The sequence below is a fragment of the Bos mutus genome, chromosome 12, assembly GCF_027580195.1.
Source record: "Bos mutus isolate GX-2022 chromosome 12, NWIPB_WYAK_1.1, whole genome shotgun sequence".
NCBI classification, from domain to species: Eukaryota; Metazoa; Chordata; class Mammalia; order Artiodactyla; family Bovidae; genus Bos; species Bos mutus.
In genome coordinates, this window is record NC_091628.1 from 81,609,498 (window position 1) to 81,630,031 (window position 20,534).

Here is a 20,534-nt window from a genome sequence, read left to right on the forward strand (position 1 = left end):
TGTATCACATCCATTTCCTAATATACAGTGGGATTGCTCTGGTGGACACAGGGAGGGTTGTAAATGCTGTTTTGGGTTAACACAGAGCAGATCAGCAGGGTTGGTCTCTTCCATCCCCTGGAGTTTTGTTCTTCACTTCTACTTCTCCACCTCTAGGAAGAGCCTGCCTGGATTTCTCCCTACACTCCACAGCCTTCCGGTCAGCGTGGCCAGGGACATCGCTAAGACTCAGAAGAAGACAGAGACAGATGAACGGCTAAACAAAATGTAATGTGTACCCACAGTGGAATATTATTCAGCTTTTAAAAGGAAGGAAATTCTGACCCATGCTCCAACACGGATGGACCTTGAAGACATTACAACACATGTAAGAGGCAAGGACAAATTTTGAATGATTCCAGCTATATAAGGTATCTTGAAGAGCCAAATTCATAGAGACAGAAAGTAGCATGGTGGGTGCTGGGGAGGTGAATAGGGAGTTAGTATTTCATGAGTACAGAGTTTCAGTTTGTTGTTCACTCAGTCGTGTCTGACTCTTTGCAACCCCGTAGACTGCAGCACACCAGGCTTCCCTGTCCTTCACCAGCTCCCAGAGTTTGCTCAAACTCATGTCCATTGAGCCGGTGATGCCATCCAACCATCTCACCCTCTGTCGTCCCCTTCCCCTCCTGCCCTCCATCACTCCCAGCATCAGGGGCTTTTCCAGTGAATTTCCATTTAGGAAGATGAAAAAGTTTTGGAGATGGACGATGAGGACGGTTGCACAACGGTGTATGTGTACTTAATACCACTTAATGTACGTTTAATAGTTAAGACGGTTAGTTTTGTGTATATTTTACACGATTTTTAAAAAAAGAACAGAAACTCGCCTTCCTTTTCCCTTTTAATGTTCCTTTCAGTGCTGGCAGAGTACAAAACCCCTCCTCAAGTCAGAGGAGTAAACAGAAAAAAAGATCTGGAGCTCCTAGCTGTATTACTATTTTTGGTTTTGTTATTCTTAAAGGAAGGAACTATAGAGTTCTCCAGAAGTGCTTTCCACAGCTCACAGGCCACGTAAAAGCCACACATCTGCAGCACGCACAGACATTGAACTGACCAACCTTCCGCCCATTTTTGCAGACGTGGTGCTTACCCAGCGCAGTACTGCTTTCCGAAGTGGTGTCCCCGGACCGTCCGCCTCACCTTTAGCATGTGTTAGAAATGCAGATTCTCGGGCCCCACCCCGGTCTACTGAGTCAGCAAATCCAGGTGAGGCCGGGGACCCTGCATTTCATGAGCCCTCCTCCTTGGCTAAGATGTACGCTCAAGACAAGGCATCCCGGCCCAGATTTCCCTTCTGGAGGCCCCGGGGGCCGGGGCGGAGTCCAGGCGCGGGCCGCCGACAGGTGTCCCCCCTCTGGGGCTCAAGGGGCGCCGACCTCTGCCCCTGCCGTTCCACCTCCTCCAAGGGTGGAGCCCCGCCGCCCCGCCTGCACACCTCCAGCTGCACAGGTGCTGGGCAGGGCCTGGAAACCGAGTCACAGGAAGCAACACCTTAGCACGGATTCCTCTCACCTGGACTCCTCGCTCGCCAGTCGCAGGGAGCCTTCGGAGCCGCCAGCATGGGTAGGCGCCCAGGGCGGGCAGGGGTCCCGGGGAGCGGAGGGGAGCCCGGCGCAGGCGGGGCGCTGCGGAGGGGTTACCCCCGGGCCGGGAAGCGGCCGGGCTGCCACGCGGTCCCCACCGGCGGCTCGGGGACCTGCGCGCGCGCACGCGGAGCGGGGAAGGCCAGCACCGCGGGCGGCCATGCGCGCGCGCAGCCGGGACATCTCGGCGCCACGGGAAGCGGCCACCCGGGGCCCGCGGAGCCGGAGCCGGGGGGCGGGAGCTCGGGGGGAAGTTTTGTCCTGTCCTGGGGGCTGGGGCGGGGGAGCGCAGAGGGAGGGGGCCCCAGGTGGCAGACGTTCGTCGGAAGAACTAACGCCATAACCTTAACCTGCCCACCTGTTGGGAGTCCACGGCCTCTGTGTGCCCACCCTGTGGGTTCTGGGCTGGACGGGGTGGTGCTGGTGATGGGAGGGGTCCGCAGAACCTCAGTGGGAGAGGAGGCAGGCTCCCTTGGCACTTCCCTTGCCTCTGGCTGGCTAGATGACCCCAGAGCTGCAGAGGGAACTCTGGTCCAAGAGGCAGTGGGGCTGGGCAAGTGGGTTACACTTGGGGTTTCCAGGGGTGTCGAGCATGCGCCTCCTCCCGCGTGCAGGCGGTTAGCCGCGGGAGCCGTCAAAGCGCCGCTTGGCCGGCGGACCGGCTCCTGGGCGGGTGCTCTGGGTCTCGCTGCAGAAACACCATCCGCTTTTCACTCGGTGCAGCTTTCCTGGGAGGTGCTCTGAAATCTTTATTTTGGTTTTCAGGTCCCCATACCTAAGTAGTTTCTGTGCGGAATGGGAACTTTCCCAAAGGTAGCTGCAGGCGGGGTAGCTGTCTGCTCCCTCATTACCGGAGAATGAACACTATGTAGTCCCCAGTGAACACGACTTTTAGTTTACAGATTGACCCTTAAGGGTTTGCGGGTTCTTTTGTGTGTTTTGCAACTGAGATAGGCATAGCATGTGAGAAGCAACAAAAAGTCTATGTTCAGACACCAGTTGCATCTTTGTTGCTGTTCAGTGGCTCAGTCGTGTCTGACTCTGTGACTCCGTGGACTGCAGCATGCCAGGCTTCCCTGTCCTTCACCAGCTCCTGGAGTTTGCTCAAATTCATGTCCATGAAGTAGATGATGCCATCCAACCATCTCATCCTCTGTTGCCCCTTTCTTCTTGCCCTCAATCTTTCCAGCATCAGGGTCTTTTCCAGTGAGTCAGCTCCTCACATCAGGTGGCCAGAGTTGTGTATTTACTCAGGTCCTAAGTTTTCGATATCTGGGTCTAGCTAATAAATGAAACGAATAATTATGAAATGTCTTTTAACTTAAAAAACAGCAGTGACTTCCCATCTTAAGAGCAGATCTCTGTGACTGAGATGATGCCAGGATTGTTTCAGCTCTGCTCATGACTGCAGGGGGACACGTGGTGAATTCAGCAGGAGGGAAAGAAGTGAGGAAAAGTTCTTAGGGAAACATTTTTATTGAAAAAGGTCAGATGGGAGATTTTTTTGGCTAGGGAGGCCACACAGTGGCTGTGGCAACTATTCAACTCCACCCTTGGAATTTGAAATATGAAACAAATGGGCAAATCTGTGTTCCAGTAAAATGTTATTGATGGGCATGGAAATGTACATTTTATATAGCTTGCAGGTGTCACGAAATAGTCTTTAAGTGTGTTCTTCAATCCTTTTAAAATATAGACATCATTCTTAGCTTGCAAGCCTTACAGAAAAGGGCAGAGGGCTGGATTTGGCACCAGGCCATAGCTGCTTGCTGACCTTTGCTTCAGGGAATGTGTGAGATTTTGAGTCGAGGTGCAGAGGAGGCCAGGGCCGACCTTCCTTGACTGGGGAGCCCCCTCTGAGGGCTTTGGAGGGCTTGGGATGCCTTTGCTGAAAATCTCAAATATTCAGTGTTTCTCCTCGTAACCCCACCCCAGCCCCTGGCCAAGAGCTTAGCAAAGATTTATGCTGAAGTTGTTCTCACGAATTCCTTCCCTCGCTCTGGTTCTAGAAAACCGTAGATCCTGCTTCTGTCATGTGCCCCACATGGGACTCTGGAAATGGAAGTTGAGGGGCTTCGGGTTCTAGGAGGCAAGTTCCCCTGACACCCAGGCCAGGGCCTCCGGGCCAACTTGAGCAGTTCATTCACTTTGTTATCACACCCTGCCCCAGCCCTTGGCTTCCTGCTGGCCTCGTGCGTCCTTCGGAAGAGTTTTTCATGCCAGTTTCCTGCCTGAGTATACGAGGTGGGACAGCCTGGAAGGTCCCTCAACCCTGGGCATTTACAAGTCCTTCCACATTCTCTCCTCTTTCTAGAAGCTCTCGGGTAGACCTGTGAACAGAGCCAAAGGGCCAGGGAGGCTGGCATTGCTGCTGTCGGTTGGAAGCCGGGGCAGGGGGGTGGGGGGATCCCACACCAGAGGGGGCTGAGAGCATCTGAACCTCAGGAGAACCTCTTCTTCCCCGGAGTAAGAAAACTTCTGACGTTGGGCCCTTTTAGGCTGACATAACAGCAGCACACTCCAGCCTTCTTGCCTGGAGAATCCCATGGACAGAGGAGCCCGGTGGGCTACAGTCCACTGGGTTGCAAAGAGATGGTCACGACTGAAGTGACTGAGCACACATGCTCTAAGGCAGTGGTTTTTAGACTTCAGCCTGCATCAGGATCACTTGAGCTAGAGCTTATCCTAACAGGTGGCCGGCCCCAGCTCTAACATGTCTATATCAGTGGGTCGGGGCAGGATTCAAGGATTTACAGGTTCCCAGATGCTGCTGCTCCTGCCAGTGCCCAGGACCACACTTTGAGAATCACCACCCTAAGTGACTAAATGACAGCTTTCTTTCCTTGACCCTCGCCCACGTCCCCACGTTACTACTATGCCCCCAGAACGAGACTGTGGCAAGATCGAGTGCAGCCTGGGCCCTGGGCTGTCCTTGATGACCAAACTTGGGACACGTTAGTAGCTAGAATCAGAAACTGAGCTCGCGAAGGGAGCCAGCTAAGGCTGGCACGGGTTGACCTGAATCACCTGTTTATGCAGGTGTTTTGGTTTTGTACTTTTAGCACATAAGGGTACAAAACTGTCCAGCCCTGAAGAAACTCATATCCTCGGGGGCAGAAGCACAAGCCCATGAACAACATTTTCCCACACCGATTTACAGCTGAGGGGAATAAATTATTATGAGACCAGTGAAAGCAGTCACATACGGTGTCTTGTTAAGGTTGGAGAATTTGCCATCTTCATGATAAATTTTTGCATAGCCCTTCACATCCCCACAAAATGTCCTGAGTGGAATTATTCCAGTTTTGGTTTACTCAGATTTCTGATCAATAATGTTCCCACTGCCCTTTGAGTTACTGAAGGACAGAGACACCTTGGAGGATTGTTCCAGGGGCTGGTTGAACCACCAGGCTTGTTTCCAGGGAGCCGTCTGTTCCGATGAATGGAACCACAGTGCAGGGACTGCCAGCCAGCTCTGTTCCCACTTCTCTGGGCCATGGCTGCTTTTGGGCACAACTCTCCACACATCTCGGCTCCATCCCTGGCAGGAGAGAAAGTAGGCGGGCGTCCCAGGTGAGCCGAGAGGGAAACAAAAACAAGGGTGGACTCGGCACATTCCTCCTTCCTCCATGATGGTGGTGAAAGAAGGAGGCAGTATTATCAGAAGATGAATGCGAACCATTGGCTCATAGCCCTGGGATTGCAACATCAAGAAGCAGGGAATTGCTGGTTTCGGAACTTTGTCCCCTGGTTTCAGAGGCCAGAAATGTATCCCTGAGGAAACAGCACAGTGGGGTCACCCCGTGGGGTCGATGTAAACAGGGCTGGCAGCCCAGACCTGGTCCAGGTGCAGCTCCTGTCAGCATGCAGGATGGGGATGCAGGACCGTCTCAGCAGGTGGAAGGTGCTACAGCCAAGACAAGGGATGCAACTGTCCACAGACTCTCCTGAGGAAGGAGGAAGTTCTAGTCCTTCCGAGATTGGAGACCAGCCAGCACCTCCCCCTGGACTGCTGTCAGTCTGCATTTCCAAGTCGCCTGCATTTCATGGAGATGTGTGACCCTGAAGCTGTGCCCATCAGGAAGGTTTGGTTCAAGGACCAGACGTAAGACCAGAAAATTCCCAAACCATAAGAAGACCCATTAAAAGTGCTTGGACTCAGCATTTCAAACTCTCTGCAGGGTTTTCGTGTAAGCTGTATTAGGACATGTCGGGAGGGACGACTGAGATGTTCTTAGAGGAACAAACGTTTTCCTCATTTAGTCCAAACACGTAAGTTCCATGATATATTCATTCCCTTAGGCTGCTGTAACAAAAGTATCACAAACCAGGTTGTTTAAAATGGCAGAAATTTATTGTCTCGCATTTCTGGAGGCTAGAAGAAACCCAGGTATCAGCAGGGCACGCTCTCTGAAGGCCATAGGGGAGGATCTATTCTCTGCCTTTCCTCTTGGCTTCTGGTGTTCTCAGCCAGCCTGGCATGCCTTGGCTGGTGGATACTGCTCTCCCGTCTCTGCTTCCATCATCACATGGCCATTGTCTTCCCTCTGTGTGCACGCGGCTGTCTTCTTATCAGGACACCGGTCGTATGGGATCGGAACCCATCCTACTCCAGGATGACCTTGTCTCAAGTCTTCACGTCAGCAACAACCCCATTTCCAAATAAGATCACCTTCTAAGATTATGGAAAGGACTGTAGTTTTGGGAGAACACTGTTTAACCCTATATGTGGTACTAGAAGCAAACTTCCCTGGTGGCTCAGACAGTAAAGAATCTGCCTGCAATGAGGGGGACGATCCCTGGGTTGTTAAGATCCCCTGGAAAAGGAAATGGCAACCCACTCTAGTATTCTTGCCTGGGAAGTCCCATGGACAGAGGAGCCTGGTGGGCTACAGTCCATAGGATCGCAGAGTCGGACATGACTGAGTGACTAACACTTACTTAAAAACGTAAATGGTACTAGAAAACATTCTCTCTGAAATAAGTGTATTATTTATCAATAACTTTAGTTAGGAAATATTCATAGTGTGCATAGATCGCTCCATTGTGGCCGGCATCCTCAGTTTAGGTGCTGCATTTAGTAACTAGTGTCTTCCCCCAGCAAGACAGATGGGTTTTTCCAGTCATAGCTCTAATCCCTCCCAAACTACAGTCTAGTTAATAACAGAACTGGTCTGTAAACACACCCCCGAGTACGTAATAGTAGGTGAATCAGAAATGTTCACAGTGATGTCATAGACATGGGTGATTTACCTCGTTAATTCTAAAAGTAATGTCCAGACTCTGTTGATGCTGTGTTCTGGATAAGTGGATAAAGTTTCCAGGCAATCTTTAACTATGAATAGTGTTTAGTGTTTAGCTTTTTCTCTCTTCTGTGCGTGTTCATTCTAAAATCATAAGACGGAAAAAAGTAAGTCACCTAACACTTCTGTGGAGAGCTGTTAGGTAATATCTGATAAAATTTAAAATACACACAATGTTTTATCAGCATTCTACTTCTAGAAATTTCTTACGGATATTCTCATGTATTCTCATGACAGGATGGAGCCATGTTCAACCTAAATATCAACAGAAGGAAAGCATTTGCATTCTGTACCTAGTTTTGCAGCCTAACTTCACACTTACCATGATCAGGAAGCAGTTTTTCTAGTCATGACTTAACATCTTAGAGCAAAAAGCCTTTATGTCTAAAATTGCAGGTCTTTAACTTATTTTTAATCGCTTCCAAAGAAACTCCCCCAAAGACCAGAGGACAGGTTTTAGCGTTTTGTTTTGTTTTAGTTTAGTGACACTTGCATGCATCAGGCATTGTTTTCTCCTGTGAGGATATTCACCGGGTCAGGGCCAACGGTAACGCGCTTGTTTCTCTTGCCTGTTGGGTGCGCGTGACTCGCCATGGTGGTGGCGTCCAGAGGCCGGGAGCCCCTCCTCTCCCATTCTCTCCTGTTTCCTTTTACAGCAGCTCTGAGGCATGGTCTGTCTTTACCCTGAGAATATATTTGTTTATTCACTGTCAGCTGTCATGGCATTTAGAGTCAGCTTCACTCTTAAGTTCAGAATACAGAGTGTTCCTTTTTTTTTTCCTTTAAAATTTGCCAGCCTCCATTTTATTATTTTTTTTTTTTTGGCCACTTGGCATGTGGGATGTTAGTGCCCCAACCAGGGATTGAGCCCGCACCTCCTGTGTTGAAAAGGCAGCATCTTAACAACTGAAACACCAGGGAAATCCCCACCGGCTTTCCGTGTAGAATATAAGAATGTCCAGGTGTAAAAAGCTTTTGCACAGCCAAGGAAACTGTAAGCAAGGTGAAAAGACAACCCTCAGAATGGGAGAAAATAATAGCAAATGAAACAACTGACAAAGGATTAATTTCCAAAATATACAAGCAGCTCATACAACTTAATACCAGAAAAACAAACAACACAATCAAAAAGTGGGGAAAAGACCTAAACAGACATTTCTCCAAAGAAGACATACAGATGGCTAACAAACACATGAAAAGATGCTCAACATCACTCATTATTAGAGAAATGCACATCAAAACAACAATGAGCTATCACTGCATACCAGTCAGAATGGCCATCATCAAAAAGTCTACAAACAATAAATGCTGGAGAGGGTGGGAAGAAAAGGGAACCCTCCTGCATTGTTGGTGGGAATGTAAATTGATACAGCCACTATGGAAGACGGTATGGAGATTCCTTACAAAACTAGGAATAAAACCACCATATGACCCAGCAATCCCACTCCTAGGCACATACCCTGAGGAAACCAAAATTGAAAGAGACACATTATCCCATTGTTCATTGCAGAACTATTTACAATAGCTAGACCATGGAAGCAACCTAGATGTCCATGGACAGATGAATGGATAAGGAAGTTGTGGTGCATATACACAATGGAATATTACTCAGCCATAAAAAGGAACTCATTTGAGTCAGTTCTAATGAGGTGGATGGACCTAGAACCTATTATACAGAGTGAAGTGAGTCAGAAAGAGAAAGATAAATATCATATTCTAACTCATATATACGGAATCTAGAAAAATGGTGCTGAAGAACTTATTTACAGGGCAACAGTGGAGAAACAGACATAGAGAACAGACTTATGGACACGGGGAGAGGGGAGGAGAGGGTGAGATGTATGGAGAGAGTAACATGGAAACTTACGTTGCCATACGTAAAATAGCCAATGGGAATTTGCATTATGTCTCAGGGAACTCAAACAGGGGCTCTGTATCAACCTAGAGGACTGTGATGGAGAGGGAGATGGGAGGGAGGTTCAAGAGGGAGGGGCCATATGTAAACCTGTGGCTGATTCATGTTGAGGTTTGACAGAAAACAGCAAAATTCTGTAAAGCAATTATCCTTCAATAAAAAATTAATAAAAAAAAAAAAAAAGAATGTCCAGGTACAGGTACAGGAAATCCCTGGAGAGCAAGGATGGTTTTCGTAACCCCCAGTAAACTCGTCCCCTGAGTCACTGATCAGCCTCCGCCTGAGGCAGAACTTAGGCCCGTCCCTGGAACTTTCTGTTTTGCGTAAGAGCTTACTAGGTACTAACTCTGGCTGCCCTCTCCCTGCAGTAGAAGAATACACTGTCTCTGAGCACGTCCCGGGGGCTTAGATCTGGGGCGCCCAGAGCTGATTTATTTCTGAGGGAGAATGGGAATGGCCGTCAGTAATACAGACCTGTGGTTATGGAAACAAGATGCTGAAAGCTGCAGGTGATTTATAAAACCATCAGAGGCAGCCGTTATGGGCCTCTTATGCCTGTGATTTTAGACAGTTCTTTATAGAAATCTTTTTTTAAAAAAGTATTACTAGGAGGTTGGGCTTCCCCAGTGGCTCAGATGGTAAAGAATCCACTTGCAATGCAGGAGACCTGGGTTCGATCCTCGGTTGGGAAGATCCCCTGGAAGAGGGCATGGCAACCCACTCCAATATTCTTGCCTGGAGAATCCCATGGACAGAGGAGTCTGGTGGGCTACAGTTCATGGGGTCACAGAGTCAGACACAACTGAGGGACCAAGCCCAGGAGTGGGCCTACAAATGCTGTTTGGGGTTTGTGTCCCCACCCCACCCCCTGCCTCCCCGTGGTCCATATACTGAGGTCCTAACTCCCAGTACCTCAGAATGTGACCTTACATAGAAACAGTCATTGCAGATGGAGTCAGTCCAGGTGAGGTCACCCTGTAGGAGGTAGCCCCAGTCCACTGTGACTGGTGTGCTTAGAAAGAGGGGGACCCAGACACAGCAGCAGGGAGAGGACCAGGTGAAGATGAAGGCAGCGATCTAGTGATGCTAAAACAAGCCAGAAACCATCAGGGCTGGCCAGCAACCCACCAGAAGCTGGGGCACAGGTCCCTCACAGACTCGCCCTTCACAGCCTTGGCAGGAACCAGCTCCACCTTGCAGCCAGAACTGCGAGATGATAACATTTCCATTGCTCTAAGCTGCTCTGTTTGCGAAATGAACAGAAGTGCCCCCTAGGGACATTAATTAAGGACTGCCAGCCTCAGCCCTGACCAGGGGACCCCCCCAGTTCAGGGAAGGCCGAGGCAGCTTCAAGATTCATGTAGGAACAGGCCCAGCTGCTGGTTGGCAAAAGCTGCCCCGAGGTAGCTCACTGCATCCACACACAGGAAGGAAGACGGGCCCCCTGCCTCCCGGTACCCAGCAAAAGGGTGACGCTGAAGTAGCAGACTGATGACAGCAGCGTGGTCGTGAGGGGCCCTGTGGCCGAGGAGCCAGTGCCTGGCTGCAGCCAGATGGCTTCGTATGGCTTCGTATGCCATGTCAGTCTGCTTGGGGGTGGAGAAGGGCCACTGGACAGAGAGCCTCATGCCTTTCCAGTCGGGTGACAAGGTCACCAGCACCCAAGATGTCTGGTCCCTGCCCTGGGATCGTGGCCAGAGTCGCTTCATAAAACCTCCACCGTCCCATTGGCGCTGGTTTCCCCGAATTCCTCAAGCAGCTCCAGGTTGTTAGAGTTTAGTGGACATTCCCGATTCTCAAAGGCCTGATAACGCTTTTGCTTTTCTCAGCGGTGCTGGCAGGACAGCCAGGAATTTGATTAAATGGCTTTCAGGAAGCCACACATCAGCGTGTTGGATGTCTGGTGGTGGTGGTTTAGTCTCTCAGTCATGTTTGACTCTTTGCAGCCCCCCCAGGCTCCTCTGTCCATGGGGATTCTCCAGGCAAGAATACAGGAGTGGGTTGCCATTCCCTTCTCCAGGGGATCTTCCCGACCCAGGGGTCAAACCTGGGTCTCCTGAACTGCAGGTGGTTTATATGGCTGTTTGTCAATGTAGCAGGGGAAGAAGGTTCTCTCAGTGGGGATGAAGGGAGTTGTGGAAAAGAAGCTATTTCTGTAAAAACAAGTCCAGACGGGCAGGGCCAGTGCCCCCAGGGGTACAGGCTGTGCCCTGCCCAGAGGCCCCAGAGCAGGCCCAGGCTGGAAGGCAGCGCCTGGGGCCACTGAGCCATCTCCACTCTTGAGCTGTGCCCCTGGGCGAGATCCGGCCAGAAAGATCACAATTTTCCAAAGTGTACAAAATTGCCGTGTGAACAAGCAGGGACCCTGAGGTGGGGGAATGTGGCAAGACATTCCAGGAAGGAAAAAAAAACTAATCAGGTCAGGAAGAGCTCCTCCGGAAAACAAGGGCCTCCGGTGATAGACGCAGGCTGTCTGCTCTGAAACGAGCCTGACTCTGGGGGCAGAAGCCCACTGAAGGAAGGGAAAAGCCCTTTGGCTTCTTGATCAAAGTTGATAGATTTGGGGGGAAAAAAATTAAAGCCAGCCTGCCTCTTCCCCTGTGCTTCCGCCACCAAGCCTCAGTTCAGTTCAGTCTCTCAATCGTGTCCAACTCTTAGCGACCCCATGGGCTGCAGCACACCAGGTCTCCCTGTCCATCACCAACCCCCGGAGTCTACTCAAACTCATGTCCATCGAGTTAGTGATGCCATCCAACCATCTCATCCTCTGTCGTCGCCAGCTGCAATTACACCTGATGTATCTCTTGCCAGGCTCTTTTTTAAGTTACCGATGCTGTATTTTCTCAAAAAAAAAAAAAAAAAAAAGGAGGGGGCAATCACATGATACGTGAGGCTCTGAAACTCTTTTCAGAAGTCGGAACAGCTCGCTGTGTCCGGGGTGGTTGTAAAGAAGACTAAAAGGATCTAAGGGAGGAGAGAAGGGTGGGAAGGGGAGGCGCTCACTGCCCTAATGCTGCGGGGAGCCATGCAGGAGCCAGGAGAGGGGAGAGGTAGGAGACCTGGCTCTACCGCTGGGGTGAAGGGCGATGGACGTCAGGTCCCCAGCAGAGGCCGGGCCGTGCAGGAGGCAGAGCCTGAGAGGTTAGAGGGACGTCCTGAGAGCCTCCACCCTGGACACTCAGGTCAGTGGGGTGGACAGGAGATGGGGAAGGCAAGGCAAAGCATTTGCTTGGCACCGTTGTCCTGGTAAATAGAGGACGAAGCTTAGAAACAGGGAATGAAGAGCCAAGGCCAGACTCACATCATAGGAGCTGATCACCCGGATGCGAGCGCTGCCTGGTGCCTGATGGTGCACCAGTCCCCTCCTGCGATGCTGGGCAATGAGTGAGTGGCCTCCAAACTGTATCCCGAGAGGGCTTGCTACTGTGAAGGCAGCCGGCTCCACCCTCGGAGTTTCTGATTCCACGTGTCTGCAATGTACCCAAGAAGTTGCATTTCCATTGAATTTCCAGGAGCTGCTGGTGGTGGTGGTGGTCTAGGGCCCACCCTTGGAGAACTGCTGCACTGGAGAGCTTTTAAATGTTCCTTTAACACCTGCAGCCACTCACGTGGTCACGTACTATTCTGCTACCCGTTTGAGAGCAGCTTGATTGAAAGTCCATGCTTGCCAGTGGCTTATATTTGAGAAGTCTGACTTTCCTCTGTCCACAACTTCCTTATCCCATGACCTAATTCCCCCCAGTGACATCATAAGGACCTTCTGATTTGATCAATGAGAGCACCCCTGGAGGGGATGGCCTCTTTCTTCAAGGGCCACCTCTGTCCCCTGCCAGGGCTCCCATGGCAAACTCTTATCCGTGTTTTCAAGTCAGTCCATGCCAAACATCCACCCACACTACCCAGATGTTTTCCTGGGATGCAATTAATAACAAACTTCATTAATGTAGGTTCAATCTTATCAACCAACTGGCAAAGAAAGTGTTAGCACTTGTAGATGAAGGAATGGAGAATCCAGTGGTTGAGTGCTTTGACCAGATCCTCATGGCTGGGAGGAACATCTCCAAGCTGATTTCAAAGCCCCATGTCCTTCCACCAACTGGCTGCAGAGCCAACGTTGTAAGAGGAGTTGTCACCTCAGCTCCAAAGCTGCCTCTGCCAGGAGTGAGGCTAAGTGTGCTCTAGCAGGACCATTGTGTTTGCTGGGGTCTTATGTGACTGATTTGGGGAGGCATAAGGCAATGGCACCCCACTCCCGTACTCTTGCCTGGAAAATCCCATGGGCAAAGGAGCCTGGTAGGCTGCAATCCATGGGGTCGCTAAGAGTCGGACACGACTAAGCTACTTCACTTTCACTTTTCACTTTCATGCATTGGAGAAGGAAATGGCAACCCACTCCAGTGTTCTTGCCTGGAGAATCCCAGGGACGGGGGAGCCTGGTGGGCTGCCGTCTATGGGGTCCCACAGAGTCGGATACAACTGAAGCGACTTAGCAGCAGCAGCAGCATACACAGCCTACAAGAACCATCATCAAGGAAACTCATTTTACTCTTGGTTTACAGAACCAATTTCAGACACCCTCATTCCTAACAGCAGTCCTATAAGGCAGCAACCCCACTTTAGAGAAAGGTAATGAAGAGTCAGTAACCTGCAGAAGCAGGGTGACAATATACAACCTTGAATTGATGCTTTTGAACTGTGATGTTGGAGAAGACTCTTGAGAGTCCCTTGGACAGCAAGGAGATCCAACCAGTCCATCCTAAAGAAAGTAAGTCCTGAATATTCATTGGAAGGACTGATGCTAAAGCTGAAACTCCAATACTTTGGCCACCTGATGTGAAGAACTGACTCATTTGAAAAGACCTTGATGCTGGGAAAGATTGAAGGCAGGAGAAGGGGATGACAGAGAATGAGATGGTTGGATGGCATCACTGACTCAATGGACATGAGTTTGAGTAAACTCCAGGAGTTGGTGATGGACAGGGAGGCCTGGCATGCTGCAGTCCATGGGATTGCAAAGAGTCGGACATGACTGAGCAACTGAATTGAACCTGCAGAATCTAGCTGAGCAATTAATTACAGATTCTGCCAAATTCCAAAAAGAAGGCAGGTGCCACGTACAGACTCCTAAGCCTCAGATAGAAAATGTTGCTTAAGGGGAAAAAAAAATGATAAAAAGGAAATTTCGCCAACAAATAAAACTTGGTAGGAAGTTTGAGTCTTTAGATCTATGTAAATAGTGATGAAAGCCGGGTCTCCTGCATTGCAGGCAGATTCTTTACCATCTGAGCCACCAGGGAAGCCCCCCAGAGTGAAAGTGTTAGTCACTCAGTTGTGTCTGATTCTCTGCAAGTCACCAGGCTCCTCTGTCCATGGGATTCTCCAGGCAAGAAGACTGGAGTGGGTAGCCATTCCCTTCTCCAGGAGATCTTCCCAACCCAGGTCTCCTGCATTGCAGGCAGGCAGATATTTTACCATCTGAGCCACCAGGGAAGCCCATGTAAACAGTGATGAGACCTACATCTACAGAGCTTGAGACAAACCCATGAGTATGAGTTTCTTATGGCTGCTATAACAAATCGTCACAAACTTAGTGGCTTAAAACAACACAAATTTATTGTCTTAGAGCTCGGGAGGTCAGAGCTCTAAGACAATAAATTTGTGTTGTTTTAGGCCACTAAGTTGGGAGGTCAGAAGTCTTAAATGGGGTAAAATCAAGGTATGGGCAGGCTTCTTCTGTCTCCTTGTCCTTTCAGCTTCTAGAGGTCACCACTTTCCTTGGCTTGTGGTGGCCTTTCAGCAGTTGGCTGTCATCCCAACCTCTGCTTCTGTCTTCATATCTCCTCCTTTGACTCCTTTAAAAACCCTTTTGATTACACTGGAGCTCTCAGATGATCCCGGATAAATGCCTGCCCTCAAGGTCTTTGGCTGAATCACTCCTGGCAGGTCCCTTTTGCTGTGGCAGGAAACATATCTATATGACCCTGGGGATCAGGCATGTGGACATCTTTGTGGGACCAAAGTTCTGCCTCCCATACCATGCAACTTCAGAAATGTCATCCTCAATGAATCATGCAGTGCTTAATTTTTCCCTTGATTTCCCTCTCAGTGATGAGAGGGAACACTTTCCTCTGCCTGCAGGAGCAAGGTTCTCTATCCCGCAAAGATGCCTCATCCCCTCCTTTCCCAAGTCCACATCCTAGAAAAGCATCCTTTACACCCATCCTGTTAACAAAGAGTTACTAGTAACTAGGAGTTACTTAGTTACTAGTTTCTAAGTAATAAAACAGTTCATTTAGGGTTTCCATCCCCAGATGGTTCAAAATGTGGAACGTGCTTCATTAGGTACTCGGTAGAGTCACCTTCATGGCAAGGTTCCATTAATGAGGAGAAAGCAACCATGTGTCTTTCTTGGTTTTTCCTGCTGTCCCCAAAAGTCAGTGATCATAGAAGTTTATGATGTGCATTTATTTTACCAAAGTCTGTAGCCAGAGAGCGAAAAGCACTGCTAGGCTTAGGATAACAACAAGGCCGGCATTGATTCCACAGTTGCTGGGTGCCTAGGGTAAGCTGTTTTACTCTGATCTGTAATTAAAACCAAATGACCCATGAGTGATTCGAGAAACATCGGACCACTCGAATACGCCAGTGAGATTTACTGTCAGAATATCAATGATAGACACAGCCGTACCAAAGTAAACAGACTCTGCCGACAGTTGACATTTGAGTTCAAATTTGAGCTTGAGCACTTGAGCTTCCTCAGACAGCAGCCCTGAGAGGACACAGGTGTATTAATTAAGCGCTAACTGCAGTGGTATATCCATCCATTACATCTGAATTCTATGAAAGAAGAGCTTAGCAACCTCTACCCCACAGCAATAAAAGTGGTTCCTTGGAACACACAGCTTTCAGAAAATAAAAGGTATCCTAAGCGCCGACTGGGTAGTCAGTCTCAGCTTTTCACCTGAGTGAGTGTAGGAATTTCGTTTTCCATGATGTAGTTTGGGTGTGATGGTTGCTGTAACAAGGCTCAGCGTTTCTTTTCTGTGACCCTACTCACTTGTGAACTAAACAAAACCTTTGCCAGTGTTAAGTCACTCAGTTGTGTCCGACTCTTTGCAACCCCGTGGACTATGCAGTCCATGGAATTTTCTCAGCTAGAATACTGGAGGGGGTAGCCATTCCCTTCTCCAGGGGCTCTTCCAAACCCAGGGATCTGACCCAGGTGCGCTGCATTGCAGGCGAATTCTTTACCAGCTGAGCCACCGGGGAAGCCTGTGCTAAATAATGCTCAGCCAAAAGTTTACAGGTGCTACCCTGACTCGGCAAAGTCTTCCCTGCAAACCAACATTTATGAGAAATGTGTGAACGCCATGATTGGAGCAAAGCTCCAGGCTGTCTCTGTCATCCAGGTGTTCACACCCTCCAGCTTTTCTCTAGAAGGCCCATCGCAAGAACCAACCTGACCTCTGGTGTGGACGAACCTCGTGACTTTGTTTGGTCTTTGGGATGCATTGGTAAGGCCACATTATCTGAAGTCTTAAGTAAGCGGAGCATCGTACGGCCCTACCAAGTCCCCAAGAAGACAGAACAAAGAAATGGGCAGGCTTCAAATACAGCCGACAGGCTCGTCCTGTGGAGCTCTGCAAAATCATCTTCCTGGGAGGTCCTTTGATTTCAGAGCAGAGTGGGCCTCTCCGCACTCTGGTGATGAAACACGGAAGCATGTAGTCTGGGTGTGAAACATGGCTTGTTTATCCCCCAGGGTCCCATTAGGAAACAGTTGGCATACTCAGAAAGACATTTAGATGGGGGTGGGGGCCAGGGCTCCCTAAGTGACGGGCGGGTACCCAGAGTGGTGGCCTTACCATTGCCACCAGTAGGAAGTGGTACAGAGCCAGGACAGAAACCTCGAAGGAGAGTCGCGTGGAGAGAGAGGACTCCCCCATGTCGGGGGCGGAGCGGCTGGCCCTGGAGGATTCAGCCGCTGAATCTGAAGTGGTCAGGGAGGAAAATGCCCTGACCCTCTGACCTCCCGCCACCGCTCCCCTGGGGCCAAACCGTGTGGGGATTGGGAAGACATGGGGGCACTGATGAAACCCACCAGGTCAGCCTCACAGGCTCCCAGAGTCCAGGTTCACCAGGTTCACTGGAGGAGCTAATGGAACTTTGGAGTGAAGCAGCCAGGATGTGAGCACAGTCCTTGAGGACCGGAGTGGCTGGTTCTTCAGGATACATATTCACTCAGCAGACATTTGGTTTCCAGTCTGTGAAAAGCACCATGTGAGGGGCCGAGGATGCTGTAATAGTAGCAGCTTCCCCTGGAGGACGCATCGAGCCCAGGGCCGGGGCTTCCCCCGCGGACTCTCATCGCCAACCTAGGAGGTGGATGGGATTCCCGTCACCTGGTAGGCAGGCTGCGTGCGGAGGAGGTGGGCTTGCCCAGGGGTGCAGGGGGATGGGGTCAGCAACAAGACTAGGATCCCATTCCCATTCGACCTCATGCGGTACTCCTCATGTGTTGCCCCGGAGAACAGCCCCTTCCTATAAGAAAGTCTAACTGGGGAGAAAACCAGTCCATCAGCGGTGAAGAATCTCCTTCCAGAATTTTCATCTCTCCCACCTTGAGAACAAGGACTAAGACAGCATCACTGCTCTTAAGTGAAAGTAAAGTCGCTCAGTCGTCTCCGACTCTTTGCGACCCCATGGACTGTAGCCCACCAGGCTTCTCCATCCATGGGATTTTCCAGACAAGAGTACCGGAGTGGGTTGCCTTTTCCTTCTCCAGGGGATCTTCCCGACTCAGGGATTGAACCCAGGTCTCCCGAATTGCAGGCAGATGCTTTACCCTCTGAGCCACCAGGGGCTCTTAAGTGGGAGGGTGTCTAATGTGAGGCGAGGGAAGTATAGTTACCCAGCGGGACCAGCTTCAGGAAGGAAGGCTCCTTCTTTACGAGATGGGGGGTGGTGGCCTGGAAGACCACGTGGTCCAGGCCAAGAAGGGGGTTCCTCAGACAGAGTTGCAGTTGTGTCTTCTGGGATGGGGCCCTGGACGAGCACAGGATGAAAATACAAGGCGGCCAGTCGGAGAGGCAGGGCCTGGAACAGGGAAGGTGTAAGAGCTCGCGGTGGGGCCGTGGGGGAGACACCAGCGAGCAGTTCAGCCTCTGTACCAGTTCTCCACCCCCTGTCCCAGACAAGGGCCCAGGAGTATCCTGAGGTGCCCAGGGCCGGGATAAAATTTAGGTACTTAAATCAGGCAGGCAACTTGACCTCACAGTCTGCATGTGGTTCGCAGGGGACCATCCCCAGACCAGCAGCACTCACTGATGTGCCCTTGGACTTTGTTAGAAATGCAAGCTCGGGGGACCTACTCCTCCTTATTAGAAATGCAACCTACTCCTCAGGCCTCCAGAGACAGCAACTCTGGGCATGGGATCCAGAAACTGCTCTCTCAAGCCCTAGGGTTGGTTCTGAGGCAGGCTCCAGTTTGAGAACCTCTGCTCATGGGCTTGCCAGGTGGTGCCGTGGTAAAGAATCCGCCTGCCAATGCAGGAGACATAGGAGATGTGGATTCAATCCCCTGACTGGGAAGATCCCCTGGAGTAGGAAATGGAAACCTATTCTAGTATTCTTGCTGGGAAAATTCTACGGACAGAGGAGTCTGGCAGGTTACAGTCCATGGGATCGTGAAGAGTTGGATATGACACACACAGACATACACACACACACACAGCTGTGGAGCCACGGATCCGTAAGTCTGAAGATCATGACTATAAGGAACTCGAAGCTGTGGTCAGTGGGGCTGGGGTGAGGGGGTGGAGAAGGGGTGGAGAGGGGGTGGGTCCCCAGGGACAGAGGCATGTGAAATAGCACAGGACAGCCCCTGATAAATAGGGGCCAAGGTGTGCGGGGACAGGGGGCAGTGCAGGAGATGCTGCCGTTTGCTCGCTCAGTCGTGTCTGACCCTGACCCCGTGGACCACAGCATGCCAGGCAGGAGATACAAGGACTTGGGCAAGACTCCGGGTGAGCTCTGGTCACCGTTCACGGGAGGCAGTAGGGCAGGGACAGGGGGGATGAGGGGTTCAGCTAAGGTGGAGGAGGCCGTCAGTGGCACCTCGCTTGTGCCAGCTCACTTGGATCCTTACCCATTTTCTTCCTGCTCTTCTAAGTCCCTCTTCTAATGCTAAGCCCCTGCTGGGCACTGGGTGCTGGAAAAGATGCTGGGGATAAGGGGCTGGAGGCCCCGTGATTCTTCTGGCAGCGGGGAGGCGGCGATGGAAACTGTCGGTTATTGCCCTCTGGTTATGCAGGGAGGTTGGAGGTGGCTTCGCTGTCTCGAGTTCAGGTCTGTGGGTGTGCAGACAGAGAGGCAGGTTGGCTGTCCGGGAGCCTGTGTGCCTGGGGGACTGGGCAGGAAGAAAGGCATTTTAAAATTAAACCTTCTTTTTAGACAGAATGCTATTGCACACTTAACACCATTCTGTCTAAAAAACAATGTTTAATTGCACACTTAACAGGGCTTCCCTTGTGGCTCAGCTGGTAAAGAATCCACCTGCCATGCGGGAGACCTGGGTTGGGAAGATCCCCTGGAGAAGGGAAGGGCTACCCACTCCAGTACTCTGGCCTGGAGAATTCCATGGACAGTCCATGGGGTCACAAAGAGTCGGACACAACTGAGCAAGTTTCTCACACACACACACACACACACACACTTAACAGACCACAGCCTACTATAAGATGAAAGGCGGCTGGGGAACCCGGAGGAGATGGGATCGTCACCACGTGTCGGATGCGCGTTGCGTTTTCTATCTCCGTTTTCTCACCCTCACCCAAACCCCCTGGCCTCGTGAGACCGTGAAGGACATTCCGAAAGCTGGGGTTTTATCCCGCGGGCGCCAGGCAGCCTTTGAAGCCTCTCAAGGAGGAAACGGTTGCGGCAGATCCTCTGAGTCTCTGATTCTCCATCCTGACCACGCATTTGCCCTGATGAGGAGCTGATGAAAAGAAAACGCAGCTACCGGCCCAGCCCCGCTCAGCAAAGAGGCCGAGGCCCAGGCCTGGACCGCAGATGGGGCCCGAGCGCCGGGGACAACACCCCCAGCGGCCCGGCCGGCCGGAGGGGCTGAGCTCAGACTCAGCAAAAAGCGCTTGGCATACTCGCCTCTAACTGTGGCGTTTTGTTTTCTTTCAGGAATGTCCGTGCCGAAGGTGAGTGTCCTTCCTCCTTCCCCATGTGGCTTCGTGATGTAAGCTGTGAGCTTTACAACCTGTTTTGCCCCTTGTTGTCCACAACTGCACACCATTCACTTAATGTGCATCTGGCATCCACAGGGAACCATCCTGAGTCCCTGTGGGGCCTTTTCTTCTCTTTAGAAACTCCTGTGTACAGGCATCCCTCGTGTCATCATGCTTCGCAGAGACTGTTTTTGTACAAACCAAAGGTTTGTGGCAACCTTGTGTTGTCAGATGATGGTTAACACTTTTCAGCAATAAGGCATTTTTAAATTAAACATTGTTTTTTAGACATAATGCTATTGCACACTTAACAGACCACAGCGTAGTGTAGACATGACTTTCGTGTGCACCGTAAGACCCAAAACTTTGTGTGACTTGTTTTATCACAGTTATTGTTTTACTGCAGTGGTCTGGAACCAAACTCACTGTATCTCTGAGGCCTGCCTGAATAGCC

General features: G+C 50.7%; 1 protein-coding gene across 1 annotated transcript in view; it reads left to right on the top strand.

The window, feature by feature from the left end:
• The first annotated feature begins 1,130 nt into the window (after positions 1-1,130).
• The window catches only part of SLC15A1 (solute carrier family 15 member 1), a 48,086-nt gene continuing 28,682 nt past the window's right edge, over positions 1,131-20,534 (top strand). Inside the window, exons 1-2 of the mRNA XM_005896728.2 lie at positions 1,131-1,605; positions 20,037-20,053. Of these exons, the coding sequence (XP_005896790.1) occupies positions 1,602-1,605; positions 20,037-20,053 (21 nt within the window). The 5' untranslated portion in view covers positions 1,131-1,601. The remainder of the gene's footprint in view (positions 1,606-20,036; positions 20,054-20,534) is intronic.